General features: G+C 33.2%; 1 protein-coding gene across 4 annotated transcripts in view; it reads left to right on the top strand.

Moving 5' to 3' along the window:
- The window catches only part of SMC5 (structural maintenance of chromosomes 5), an 83,995-nt gene that overhangs the window by 48,583 nt on the left and 21,123 nt on the right, over nucleotides 1-14,289 (top strand). For all 4 annotated transcript variants that reach the window (XM_005868327.2, XM_005868326.2, XM_014541297.1 and 1 more), the window contains exons 11-16: nucleotides 3,664-3,777; nucleotides 7,763-7,857; nucleotides 8,492-8,624; nucleotides 11,376-11,549; nucleotides 11,645-11,814; nucleotides 13,790-13,913. In XM_005868327.2, the coding sequence (XP_005868389.1) occupies nucleotides 3,664-3,777; nucleotides 7,763-7,857; nucleotides 8,492-8,624; nucleotides 11,376-11,549; nucleotides 11,645-11,814; nucleotides 13,790-13,913 (810 nt within the window). The remainder of the gene's footprint in view (nucleotides 1-3,663; nucleotides 3,778-7,762; nucleotides 7,858-8,491; nucleotides 8,625-11,375; nucleotides 11,550-11,644; nucleotides 11,815-13,789; nucleotides 13,914-14,289) is intronic.

Genomic DNA, 14,289 nt, shown 5'->3' with positions numbered 1-14,289 from the left:
TGGTTAGCTGGTTCCTTCTATAATTGCTATTCTTAGGTCATAGCAGGCAGTAGATTAAATGCTGCCAAAGGGGTAGAAAACTGCTGTAAATACATGTTGATATAAGGTACCTGACAGAAGGTAGACAAGAAAATCATTTGCTACAGAAACCAAGCATTATGAAGATTCTGAGAGTGAAACCAACAGTTTATTGACCTCATAAACATGTCTTAGCTCTTTTTAAAAAATCTTTATTGTTGAAAGTATTACACATGTTCCCTTTTTTCCTCCATTGACTCCTCCAGCCCGCCCCAGGCCCTGTGTCCATGGGTTATGCATACAAGGTCTTTGGTTGATTACTTTCCATCCTCCCTCCCTCCCCCACTTTCCCTCTGAGATTCCATACTCTGTTCCATGCTTCCATGTCTCTGGATCCACACCTTTTGATAGCTCTTATTGATGATCATGGGTCATCAAGAATAGGATAAGCTATATTTAGTAAATCATCTAATGAAGTGTGGCCATGGGTTTAACAGGAAGATTTATATGTAAAATTTAAAATAATAAGTTTGGTCACAAAAAGTAAAAACCACATTCTTTGGTAATGATAGCTATACATACATAATATAAACTTAAGGATTGTTTTTGTTAGATAATTTCTTGTACTTTAGAAAAGAATGTAGTATAGATCCTTGTAGGATTCATGAAAAGTTCTATTTTCCAAAACTTATGATTGTGTTATACTTTATTAAAAATCATTTCATATAGTTTTTAACATTACATCTTATATTACATTAGCAAAATTAATATGCATAATACTGTATTCTTTTCTTGCTAAGATGTATATCATTTAGACTATTTTTGGTAGATCAAGAAGGGAATATCTATTTTGGACCCAGGTACCATTTGATTGATTTGGTAAGGACTGGGAGAAAATATTGTGCCTGGCCCGTGTGCCTCAGTGGTTGAGTTTTGACCCATGCACCAAGATGTCACTGGTTCGATTCCTGGTCAGGGCACATGCCCGGGTTGTGGGCTCGATCCCCAATAGGGGGTGTGCAGGACGCAGTCGACCGATGTTGATGTTTCTCTCATCAATGTGTCTGTCTCTCTTTCCCTCTCCCTTCCTCTCTCTCTCTAAAATCAATAAAAACATATTTTTTTAAAAAAGGAAAAATATTGTGATCCTAAATATAAGTTACAGTCAAGTGTGATTGTCAACACATTTTTATTAAAATGCCAATTTCAAAATAGTACTTTAGAACTTTATTAGATATTTTATCCTCTTGTCACTTGGTTTTTTAATAGTGGCCTATCACTAACTTGGATTACTAGCTGGCATATATTCTCATTTTACAAATCTTTGAGATACAATGATAGACTCTCCTTTTTTACCCTTCCTGGAATAACCCTTCACATTTTCTATCACTTTCTTCCAAATGTATTCCCATACACACTTAACCCTTCCAGATTTAGTTGAAATGCACCCACCTTCATAAGCAAGTTAATATGTAAACTTAAAATTTTAGTCACATAACTTGTCAATTAGCAATCAGATTTCATGAGTTATTTCTAACAATTTCAATACTGAATTGGAAAAATGTGGGAAAATGTTTTTACACTTATATTCCACAGTAGTGTTTATAATAGCAGAATGATGGGGCAAAAAAACAAAGTTTTCAAAGATATTGTTAGTTACGTGAATTACTCTATGTCCTTATATTGGAATACTATGTGGCCATTAAAAATGTTGCTGTAGGCTCTACTTACATAAAAGGACATTTGTGGCATGTTAATGAATTATTAAAAAGACTACAGAATAGGATGTATAGAAAGATTTCATTTTTAAAAATTGTGAAACAGAATGCTGTCATTAACCACCAGATCATCTTGGATTGCTACATACACTTCCTATGTCTACCTGTCTGTCTTACTACTGTGACTAAGAAGATGTGGCTTTGGAGAACTTTATCAGATATTTTCTTCACCAATCTTATGAGAAGGAGCATGCTAAGAAACTGATAAGCTGCAGAGCCAACAAGGTGGCCAAATCTTCCTTCTGGATATCAGGAGACCAGACCATGAATGCAGTGGGAGTATGCATTACACTTGAAAAAAAAGTGCAAATCAGTCACTATTGGAAGTGAACAAACTGGCCAGTGAATAACTGCCCCCCTTCCCCACTTCTGTGACTTCCTTTAGAAGTATTTCCTAAATTAGCAAGTGAAACCCATCAAAGATTTGAATGACCATGTAACCAACTTACACAAGAAGAGAGATCCAGAATCTGACATAACAGAGTATCTCTGAATAGTGCACCCTGGGAGAGAATGATGATGAGAGCTAAGTTGTAGGTCGCTTATTGATAGCTATAAAAAAAATTTCTACTTCCTATAGTCATATTGGGGTTACTTTTGCTTACTCTTTCTATAAGTTGGAGCAAATACCCACATACATTTTCTTTCAATTGTGCTATTCTTTCCAATAAAGTAATTTGGTGCCCCCCCCCAAAAAAAATTGTGAAGAAATAGACACTAAATGTTTATAGTGTTGATGTCCAGGGAGTAGTATTTTATGTGGTTTTCATTTTATTTCGTTTGATTGTATATCTTTCTCCATTTTTCCATACTGTTGATATCCTATAATTTAAAATAGTGATATTGGACAGCATTTATGTAACAAGTGCTGCATTAATTTTTTATTGTATCTCTTTTAATTCACATTTATTCCTATGAGGTATAGGCTGATTTACTTTACCCATTTATAGGATGAAATAACTAAAGTTTTCAGAGATTTTAGTTCAAGGTTATACACAGGATTTAAAGTGACATCTGTCTAACCCCAGAGCCTTGGCTTTTAACTACTGTGCTGCATTTTATATATTTATAAAGCCTTTTTTTTCTTTTTTTTTTTTAAGAAAGCTGATTTCCATCTGCTGGAGCTAATCTCTCCCTTTAAATTTCCTAGATAGCATTTTTATATACCTCTGTTGTACTGTGCTTTTCATTATATTTATCATTTGTGATAAATAGATTGAACTTTTGAAAATTTTTCCTGACCTATCTTTGTATCATCAAATACCATTGAGTCTCAGCATGCAGAAATGTCTAATTAGCTGGTATTTTTAAATAAATCATTAAGTTTTTATGCTGTAGTGGTACTAGCCTTGGGTTTCTCCTGAAGACACTACTAATAGTTACAATTCATAGCTAGTTTTTTTCATTTTCATAATTTTATTCAGTTATTTGTGTTTTTGTACCAGTTATTGCCATGTATAATATTAATTCCTCTTAAAGATGAGGAAGAAAAAAGTTTGGGGACAGATGAGAAATGTTTTTACTTACAGGTCACAGTCTAAGACTTTCAGTGTTTTCAATGAGTTTTCCAGAAAGGAACTCTATTATTATATAATACCAAAACCACTATGCACCAGGTACTATTCAAGTCTTAGCTTTCATTTTATGATGTATTGGATGTTTCTGGGTAATAATTTAGATTAAATAGATGTTTTACAATGTTGACCCTTCAATACCAAGTTGTTTTGTTTTTGGGGGGTTTTTTGGTCTCCCTTTTTCTCAGTCATCAAATTTAATCTAATTAAATCTACGATAAATGTGATTATTTTCTAGTAATCTGTCTGGGTTTCATGAAAATCAACTTATTCTTTCTCTTTGTTTTCTTTAGATCAATATGAAAGATAATAAAAATGCCAAATATGTTGAAAATCATATTCCACCAAATGACTTGAGAGCCTTTGTATTTGAGAGTCAAGAAGATATGGAGGTTTTCCTCAAAGAGGCAAGTATAAACTAACATATTTTGACTCACTTGACACTTCCAGTGAATTTTAAAATTTAAACTAGAGCAAAAAGTGATAATGACTAATTTTACCAGCAGTAACTCTAGTGTGAGCAACTCTTTTACTAATTTCTGTCCTATCTATGCTGTTATTGGGAAATGAATTTGTTTTCTAAGAGGAAAAACAGCCTATACTCCACTCTGTAATATACAATTTTGAAATTAACATTTGGAATTAATATGAAGAGTAATTCTGTGACATTGTCTAAAAAGATAGAAACATCATAATGATGGACTTTTGGTCTTGAACATCCTTTTGGAAACTATATTAGAATGAACTTAGTTTATCTTTGGATGGGAACTCAATCTGATGTTATTGTTTGATATAAATAAATCTTCAAAAAATGAGATTCCTGTATCTGGCTAGAAAACACCACTAACCAAGAATCTAAGCCACTGAAAGGTAGCATAGCTTAGGAGCACAGTTAGGCTGCCAGGATTTGAATTCTGACTTTGATACTAACTTGGGCAAGTTGCCTAAATATGAGCCTTAGTTTCCTCAACTCTAAAATGGAGATAATACTATCTACTTTAAAATATTTTTGTGAGGATTAAATGAAAAAGTATTAGCTAGTGCTTGTTAGCTATTGTATTTATTATGTGTATATTACTATATAGCTATATAGTATATATTGTTAGCTATATATGCTATTATATCCTGTCAGTAAGATTTCTTTTTCTTTTGCATATGCCATCTACTTCTTTTAAAGCCCCAGAAAGATTTTGTTTGTTTAAACCTTTGCTAGTCAGTCTTAAGCAAGGACAAGACCCTAAATCAGCTCAAGTGGGCCTCTATTTGTCTGGTACACAAGTGAGTAGATTAGATTAGAAAAATTTCTTGCTTTGGCTTTTAACATATTGTCCTCCATCTCGTTCGGGAGTTGGTAGGGAATGTGAATATATGGTGACTGCATAAAAAGATTAAATGTATGAAATTATAAAATGTACTTCAAAAAGTTAAACATTTGTATATTTTAGGACTAATTTAAGCCTAACCCAGTGAGTTAGTGTTCTAGTATCAGAGCTCATTCAAGAAGTAGGTTGCTTGGGTTACAAGTCTGTGATATACCACATATTGTGAAGGGTGTACCACATATTAAGAGGATTTCTATTTTGAAAGTCACCAGCTTAGTCAATTCTGAGTACCCTGCTTTGCCTCAAAAACACATGCTTCCTCTGTGCTAAAGATTTGAACTGTGTATTGATAATTTAAGTTCCTAAAAATTAGACCTTTATTATTTTTTCTTGTGCTGTTAGCAATGAACTTTTCAAAGGGTCTCATCAATAAGACCAGAACTTCCTCTTACATGTATGACTTTTTATGTATTTTTTAAAAATATATTTCATTGATTTCAGAGAGGAAGGGAGAAGGAAGGAGAGATAGAAACATCAATGATGAGAAAGAACCATTGATCAGCTGCCTCCTGCATGCCCACAACCCGGGCATGTGCCCTTGACCGGAATCGAACCTGGGACCTTTCAGTCCACAGGCTGACGCTCTATCCACTGAGCCAAACCAGCTAGGGCTTTTATGTATTTTTAATTGTGAAATTTATTGTATGTACTAAAGTATATTTCCCATCTTTTTAGTAACTTACAAACCATCTTCACAGTTTTTGCCATTTCATATACTATGCACTACCATCCCAACATGTAGTGCTACTTTTTAAAAAAAGATTTCTCTTTTTAATTTCGAGAGAGAGAGAAGCATCATTGTGAGATCGAGACATCAGTTGGTTGCCTCCTGCACACTCCGTGCATGGGATGATGCCCACTGGCCAGAGCAAACTATCCTATTATTTTTTTATTTAAATCACTTCACTTTTTAAAATATATATTATTGATTTTTAGAGAGATAGGAAGGGGGGGGAGAGAGAGAGAGAGAGAGAGAGAGAGAGAGAGAGAGAGAGAGAAATAGAAATATCGATGTGAGAACAAGACATTGATCAGTTGCCTCCTCCATGCTCCCTACTGGGGATTGAACCTGCAACCTGGGCATGTGCTTTGACTGGGAATCAAACCGGCAACCTTTTCGGTGCTCAGGACAACATCCAACCAACTGACTCACACCGGCCAGGGCTAACTCACTTCACTTTTTATTACTCAAACAAAATATTCTGAAAGGGAGTTTAATATTACTGCAAAATTAGAAAACAGTTTGCACAACAATAAAGAGAAAAACAATGTTAGTGCTAGATCTATACTGTTCCTTACTGAAAGCAGAGAACAGAATTCTTTTTTAAAAGGGAGGGGGAGATAAGGAGTTATACAGCAGTTTTCTTCCTGTGATGAGAATTGAAAAGGAAATTATTTTCTCATTGTATAATTCTTTTATTTAGAGTAACCACTAAAGCAATATATTTTACAAACATAAATAAGAATCAGTATGAATGTATACCTTCTATTTCTTTTTAATAAAATTTTATTTTGATGTAACTTTAAACTTACAGAAAATATGCAAGAGTATACATGGAAATTCTGTATACCTTTTACCCAGATTCACTAGTTACTTGCATTTTCCCTATTTGCTTTATTATTTCTCCATTGCAAAGTAGTCAGTTTTGCTATAACCCAATATGTTCATTCCTAAAACTCATTATGCTATGCAAAATTATACAATAGAAACCCATTGGGCCTATGGGGAGAAAAATGACAGCATAGTTTTACACATTTAAGATTGTCAAGAAATATACAAATACAATAAATATGTACTTTGTTTTTAGAAAGACCTGAAGCTAGCTTGTGGAAGCAGGCCTTGGAAGGGTATAGTGCAGTGATGGCAAACCGTTTGAGCTGGGCGTGTCAGCATTTTGAAAAACCCTAACTTAACTCTGGTGCTGTGTCACATATAGAAATTTTTTGATATTTGCAACCATAGTAAAACAAAGACATATTTTTGATATTTATTTTATATATTTAAATGCCATTTAACAAAGAAAAATCAACCAAAAAAATGAGTTCGCGTGTCACCTCTGACACGCATGTTATAGGTTCGCCATCACTGGTATAGTGGGTCAAACAATTGAAAGCGCTTATCTAAAGTTGGATAGAACGCTGCAACAGCAAATATGGTTGGATAGGGCTCATAATACATGTGGTGACCTGAGGTAGCTGGTAGACGTTTGAGAGGAGTGTATGTGTGTCTGTATTTGTGCACAAATTACATGTATTTCTCAGCAGCTAGGCTGAGTTGGGTGCAGTTTTCTGCATTCACCTAGAGAAAAACCTCATGTTTCTTGTAGATAGAATTGCATGTAAGCAAATTTGAAATCCATGTATTTCTTAAATTGTCTCCTAATATATCAGTTGCTCAGAACAAATTTGTCTTCAAAACAAGTATTACACAAAATTATTTTTCTCCTTGTAATTATGTATGTGGAGATACTTTGAGACTATGTTGTATCCTATTCTTCATGAAACTAGGTTTAAGAACCAGTGATTCTGCCCTAGCTGGTTTGGCTCAGTGGATAGAGTGTCGGGTCCGATTCTGGTCAAGGGCACATGCCCTTGTTGTGGGCTCGATCCCCAGTAGGAGGCATGCAGGAGGCAGGCATTCAATGATTCTCTCTCTCCTCTCTGAAATCAATAAAAATATATTTAATTTTTAAAAAAAGATGATGCTGGTATCATAAAATGACTTGGGAAATGTCCCTCTTATTTTCTGAAAGAGTTCTGGTATTATTGCTTTTTTAACTGTTTCATAGAATTTATCAGTGAAAATTATAAAAGAAATGGACTCTGTAAAAACACATAACTACAATATCAATATCACTAAAAATTTTTCTTGTAAGTACCATTAAATACCCTGTCAGTGTTTAAATTTCTGATCATCCCATGAATGCCAGTAGGAATACATTAATTTTAAAAATCATTTTGATTGAGCATAGATGGTTATTAAATTAATATTTTCCTTTTTTATATTCAGGTTCGTGACAATAAGAAATTAAGAGTGAATGCTGTTATTGCTCCCAGGAGTTCATATGCCGACAGAGCACCTTCAAGATCTCTAAATGAACTAAAGTAAGTCTTGAAAATACTATTAGAACTAACCTGTACCTTTTAAATATTGAGTAGTCATTTATCTCTTTAATATATTTTAATTATCTTTTTGTCACATATTTGTTATAGGCTGTATTATTTCCCTTTAGGATCTCTACTTAAGTCTAAAATAAGGAAAAATCTAGGCGCAAGAACAAACTATGGTATAGTTAATATATGATGATGATGTTTTAAATCATTGGAATAATATTGGACTATTTAATTAAAAATACCAAAATGCTTGGTTAATTATTGGGAAAATAAAGTGATAAAACACCACTTAATAATGCAAAAATAATTTCCAGAGGACTAAATGGAAAAATTGCAATTATAAAATAGTAGTAAGTAAATATCTTAACTCTGAATGTAAGTAGACATTCTAAATACAAAATCAATAGAAGAAATGTCAAAAAAAACAGATTAATAGTTTGTAATCATAAATATATAAAAATTAAACCTTGACAAGGCAATAAATCTCAATTATTAACCACTTAAGTGATTTTCAAATATACAAATACACAAAGAAAAGACTCTTATTTATTGGCTACTTGTCAACCATCAGATTTTTTTAATGATATTTTAAGAAGAAAAATCTAATAGGTGTTTTTCCTTTCAGACAATATGGATTTTTCTCTTACTTGCGAGAATTATTTGATGCACCTGCTCCTGTCATGAGCTACCTTTGCAGCCAGTATCATATTCATGAAGTTCCTGTAGGAACTGAAAGGACCAGAGAAAGAATTGAACGGGTAAGAAAGTACTAAATCAGTAGTTTTATTAAGTTTTCTTAGCTTACACTCAAGGAAAAAAGGTAAGAAATTTAAAGAAGCTTTATCATTCTGTTGTTTTTAACCACATAGAAATTATCTTTGTATTTTGTATTTTTAATATAACATAAAACATAATATAACATAAAGTATTGACTAGTACTTTATGACAGGAGTGATGTGGAGTTACCTAGAGTAAATAAATAGTACCTATAGGGTCATTAAGTTAAATCCTGAAAAGAAATACCTGGCACTCTTACCTGATTCTGTTCTGCCTTGCTTGATGGACCTATGTTTAAACGTTACATTAATGATTTAATCATTTAGGTTCTTGTATTCTGGATTATCTTTCAGAGAAATTATACTTCAGGATGGTAGGCTTCGATATAGTGAAACCTCCCCGTCTTAAAGCTTCTACTTAAGATTACCTCATATATCAGTGACCATCCTTACTTAATAGGGTCTCATTTTCCTGGCTTATTGTAGTACTTAGGCTTTTTTTTTTTTTAATCCATTGGATTCTTTAAAAAAATGTTTGTTTTTTATTTTCCAATTATAGTTGACATTCAATATTATACTAGTTACTGTGTACAGCATAGTGGTTGGATTTTTATATAACTTACAAAGTGATCTCCCTGATAAGCCATTCTTTTCTATAATTCTTTATTGTTGAAAGTATTACAATATGTTCCCTTTTTTTCCCCTTTGACCCCCCACCACCACCCCCCAAGCCTTCCTTCAACACCCTATTGTCTGTGGCCATGGGTTTATGCATATATGCATACAAGGTTTTTGATTGGTTATCTCCCACCCTCCTTCACCTTCCAGGCTTTTTTTTAATATACTAATTGCAATTTTATTTGGGTGACATTGGTTGATAAGATCATACAGGTTTCTCAAGGAACTCTTAGTTCCTATATTCTGCCAACACGGTTTAGAATTGTCTTCTTACAAGTTAACTCCAAGGCTCCAAACCACATTTGTTGTTTGTATCACAGGCAGAATCAGGGAAGAAATCTCTTCTAAAACAGGTTTTTCCATAACACCAAGTTGCCCTATTAATACCACTTGTAAGCATCTAGGACCCAATTACAGACCTACTGTTACTTACAATATTGACTTCATTAGAAAATATGTTTAAAATTTTCTAACAACTGGTTTACAGTTAATCCAGTGTATCGCTCTGGTCTTAATTCTACGGTGTTTAGAAAAAAGGACAAGACCATATTCATAAACCAAACCAATGTCTGTCATAACTTTAGGTATAGGTAGGGCTGTTTGAAGGTGAGGGTAGCTTTACTATTGCAAAAAGACTATAGAAAATTTGGTAAGGGCTTTCAGTTTTACTTCTTGAACAGTGCTTCATGTTGAATTATTTTCATGTACTTTAAGTCACCCAGAGAGCTGTTTTACTAGAGAAACAGCATTGGAATTCAAATAATTTACATTAAAAGTAAAATTAATTCATAATAAGTCATATTTTCCTTCATCTCTTTTCAAATATTTTTCTTAAACTCTATTTTTATATAGGTGATGGTATCTTTAAAATCCTTGAAAACATTGAATGTTTCTTATACTTATTGTTTCATTGTCCAGCTCGGTGCTATATTGTATATAAACACTTATAAATTATGATGAGATGCTTCTCAGACATGTGCATATACTGTAAAGTCCCTGACATTATTTTGGATATCTTTCAGAAGATACAAACTTATATTGAGGAAACTACTTATCTTTATATCTGCAATCATATCTAGATAATGACAATAACAGCTATATTTCTTCCTTAGACTAACAGTACATTTTTTAGTGTAAGTTTTGCTTTATTATTGAATTCTAACATTTTAGGTTCTCTAACAATGATTACAACCTATTTATGGAATTGTTCTCAATTTCTAATACTTCCCCCTTTGGTTAAATTTTCTGCTGACACTCTTGATGTCCTTTTTGGTGGGAATGCCTTTCCCTCACCATCTCTCAGTTCAATCCCATTTAAAACTTATTTTCCTGAAACTTGGGTAACCTGTTCTAGGCTTTCCCTTCATTCCAAATTATTCAGCATTGAATGCCAGTTTATAAAATTTAGGATGCTTAAATGTCTTTTCTCTTCACTTAGACTATAAACTTCTGCAGAGAAGCCATAATAGTATTGGTAATAAACCTTTAGAGTTTAGAAAGAAACTGAATTACAGCAGCTTATTTTTTATTAGATCTATTCCTTGTATAAGTTCTTGAGAAAAAAGATCCCCCCAAAATGCAAAAATTAAGTCTCTGAAATCCTTGACAAGTGTTTCCATTAAGTATTTTCTCAAATTATACAGGAATTGAATTTAAGATTATGTATATTTGAACAGTATAACTGAGGGGAAGGAAGAGTAAGTAACTTACCTGAAATAACAGTTCAATGTATGGACACATGGGTCCTGGTATCTTTTCTGTAGATACAACAAAGCTCCAAAAGTACTTAGTTGGGAGCGATTGTATAGCGAAGTAGAATATAGTTAGCTTTGCTAGTTGTTTTGGTTTCTCCTAATTTTCTTAATGTTATCTAAGATAATAACATAAAATGTATCAGCTACCTTTTTAGAAATACTGTTGGATAAGTTTTTAAAAAACAGCTGTATACTATATTTTGATCTAAAATTCATTTGATCTGTATTTTTAATTCTTTGGTTTTTTAAAAAATATATCAGTTATTATTAGATATGCACTGATACTTATTTTACATTGTAGGTAATACAAGAAACCAGATTAAAACAAATGTATACAGCAGAAGAAAAGTATGTGGTGAAAACTTCTTTTTATTCAAATAAAGTTATTTCTAGTAACACATCCCTAAAAGTAGCCCAGTTTCTCACAGTCACTGTGGATCTAGAGCAAAGAAGACACCTAGAAGAACATCTAAAGGTTGGTTTTTTAAAATTTATTAGAAAAAAATATTAACTGGATTTATAATACTTTAACTAGGGCTCTTTAAATTAACTATTTTGAATATCCCATAGGAAATTAATAGAAAATTGCAAGCAGTGGAATCAGGGTTGATTGCTTTGCGTGAGAAGAACAAACATCTAGAACACAAAGATAATGAACTCAGACAACGAAAGAAGGAGCTTCTTGAAAGAAAAAACAAGAAAAGACAACTGGAACAAAAAATTAGTTCCAAACTAGGAAGGTATTTTGTATCCAGTTTCATGGGGTGTGGCTAGGGACACAAAGCAGTATGGGATATTATTAGTTTACCCTGGAATGACACCATAATTCCCTCAAGCACATTTTGTAATAATTTTTTTCTCAAACTTTAATTCTACTACCAGGGGAAATGAATATTAGCTTTTAGTTTCAAGGTTTTTCCCATATCTTACTACATCATAGCTCAGATCTTTTTGTTGTTGTTCTTTTATACTTCTTGCCTATAGAATAAAGATATAGATATTAATGACATAATCAGCCTTTAATAATAAATGATAGCTCATTGGCTTGAGTAAGATGTAAGTTTACCTTGACCTAATATAGTATGTGTTTATAAACACATTCATAAATTGAATCATATTTGAGATGCATTAAGAAAATTTTTTGTGTTTTTTTTTTTAAGCAAACAAATGTCATTAACTTTTATTTTAAAAGTTAATAATGTACCTTGGTTGCTTAAGACAAGTTCTATCTTTTTAGTCTAATTGCCTAGAATTTTTTTTTTTACTTTAAGCCTTTTTTCAACTTAAACCCTTCACTTCATTCAAGCACCTGCAAACACTTAACCTTTACTCTGCAGCTGCTATACTGTCTAAAACTAAACTTTCTCCTCATAAAGTATTGTTGATTTTCATAGTGAAATGACTTTTCATATGTACAGTTATGCACTTTGGAATACTACAGTGGTGGCCTGACTAGTCCCTACTCTCTTCAGTGCCTCCAGAATACTGTAAATTTCTCTTTTTATGTCCCTACCCCACGTAAGAATATCTGTTGTGATTTTCTGCCATTACATGAAATTTACTTAAATACTACTTTCCCTTAGACTGGCTTTCAAGTTTTCCAAAATCTTGTTTCACTCTACTCATTCCAACTCATCACCCTCCCCCATGTACCATTCAGGACACTCTATAACTCCACTGAACTAGTTTATTCTTGTTTATTATTGCTCCCATCTTTTGCTCTTGCTTTATCCCCTAACGGCAACATAGTGTAGTGGAAACAATTTAGACTTTGGTGCATTCGTACCACTTCATATCTGTGATCTTAGGTAACTTAACTTCTGAGCCTTACTTTCTTCATCTTAAAATAAAGAACAAAGTATTAACTTTATATATTTTTTAATTTCAGAGATGAAAGGAAAGGGGGAGAGAGAGAATCATTGATTGGCTGCCTCCTGCATCCCCCCTACAGGGGCCCACAACCCAGGCTTGTGCCCTGACTTGGAATTGAACTGTGACCTCCTGGTTCATAGGTTAACTCTCAACCACTGAGCCATGGGGTGTGTTTTTTTATTAAGTAAGTCCCCCATCCCCCCCCCCCCCGACCCCCCAGTTAAGCTCCTTAAGGGGAGGGAGGGGACTGTGTTTATAAATAATATTGAAAACAAGAGTAACAACTAGTATGTATCAGTTATGAGCCAGGCACTATACTAAGTGTGTTACATAGTTTACATCTTCACCACAGTTCTGTAGGAGGGGTTCTCGTATGATTTTTAATTTTTAGATGAAGAAACTGAAGTCCAGAAGAGTAACTTGTCCAGTTATGCAGGAAGGAGCAAATTCAGATCCACATTTGTAACTCCAAATGCTATACCGTTAGCACTAGCATTAGTTGCCTAGATAGATTACACTGGGCACATAATACGGGGTGTGGTAAAAGTAAGTTTATAGTTGTGAGTACACAAAACAATGTTTGTTACTGAATTATTATTTAGTATTGCATTATTTTCCATACAGACAACTGTAAGCCTGCTTTTGCCTCACCCTATACCTATCTCAACAAATACTTTTTGATCCTGCATAGTTGCATAAAATGATTGTTTAATCTAGAAGCTAGCAGTTTAGACATCTGGGTAGCATTGCTAAATAGCTCATAAAACAGCAGGGGACCAAGGATTTGGGCTCAATCCTTGTGTATAACTGATTTCTACATCATTATACGTTTCATCATTACAGTTTAAAGGTGATGGAACAGGATACTTGCAATCTTGAAGAGGAAGAGCGAAAAGCAAATACTAAAATCAAAGAAATAAATGTTCAGAAAGCAAAACTTGTTACTGAATTAACAAATCTAATCAAGGTAAGGCATTTTCTTTATATTAGGTAGATAAGACAAGTTAGTAAAATCTTAGAGATTTTTAACTTTATTATTTGACATTTTTATTATCTATAATAATAAAAGTGTAATAGACTAATTAGACTGGATGTCCTTCTGGACAAAGCCGGGGCTCTGAGGGAAGCCCGGGTCCCAGGTGCCAGCAGCTGGGGGAAGGAAGGCTTACTCTTGCATTTCGTGCATCGGGCAAATTATCTAGTAAGATAATAAATTGGTTAAAAGCACTCATTATGCGAAATTATAAATACACAGGAAAAGTTTTAAAAGTTCTCTTGTAAGAAATAGTTGTAAAAATAAAAAGTCACATCAGATGAAGAATAATTTTATGGTTTATAATTTT

This window comes from Myotis brandtii, unplaced genomic scaffold (assembly GCF_000412655.1).
Source record: "Myotis brandtii unplaced genomic scaffold, ASM41265v1 scaffold266, whole genome shotgun sequence".
NCBI lineage: Eukaryota > Metazoa > Chordata > Mammalia > Chiroptera > Vespertilionidae > Myotis > Myotis brandtii.
The sequence above is the reverse complement of the archived record's forward strand: the minus strand, read 5'-3'. Positions and strand labels throughout refer to the sequence as shown.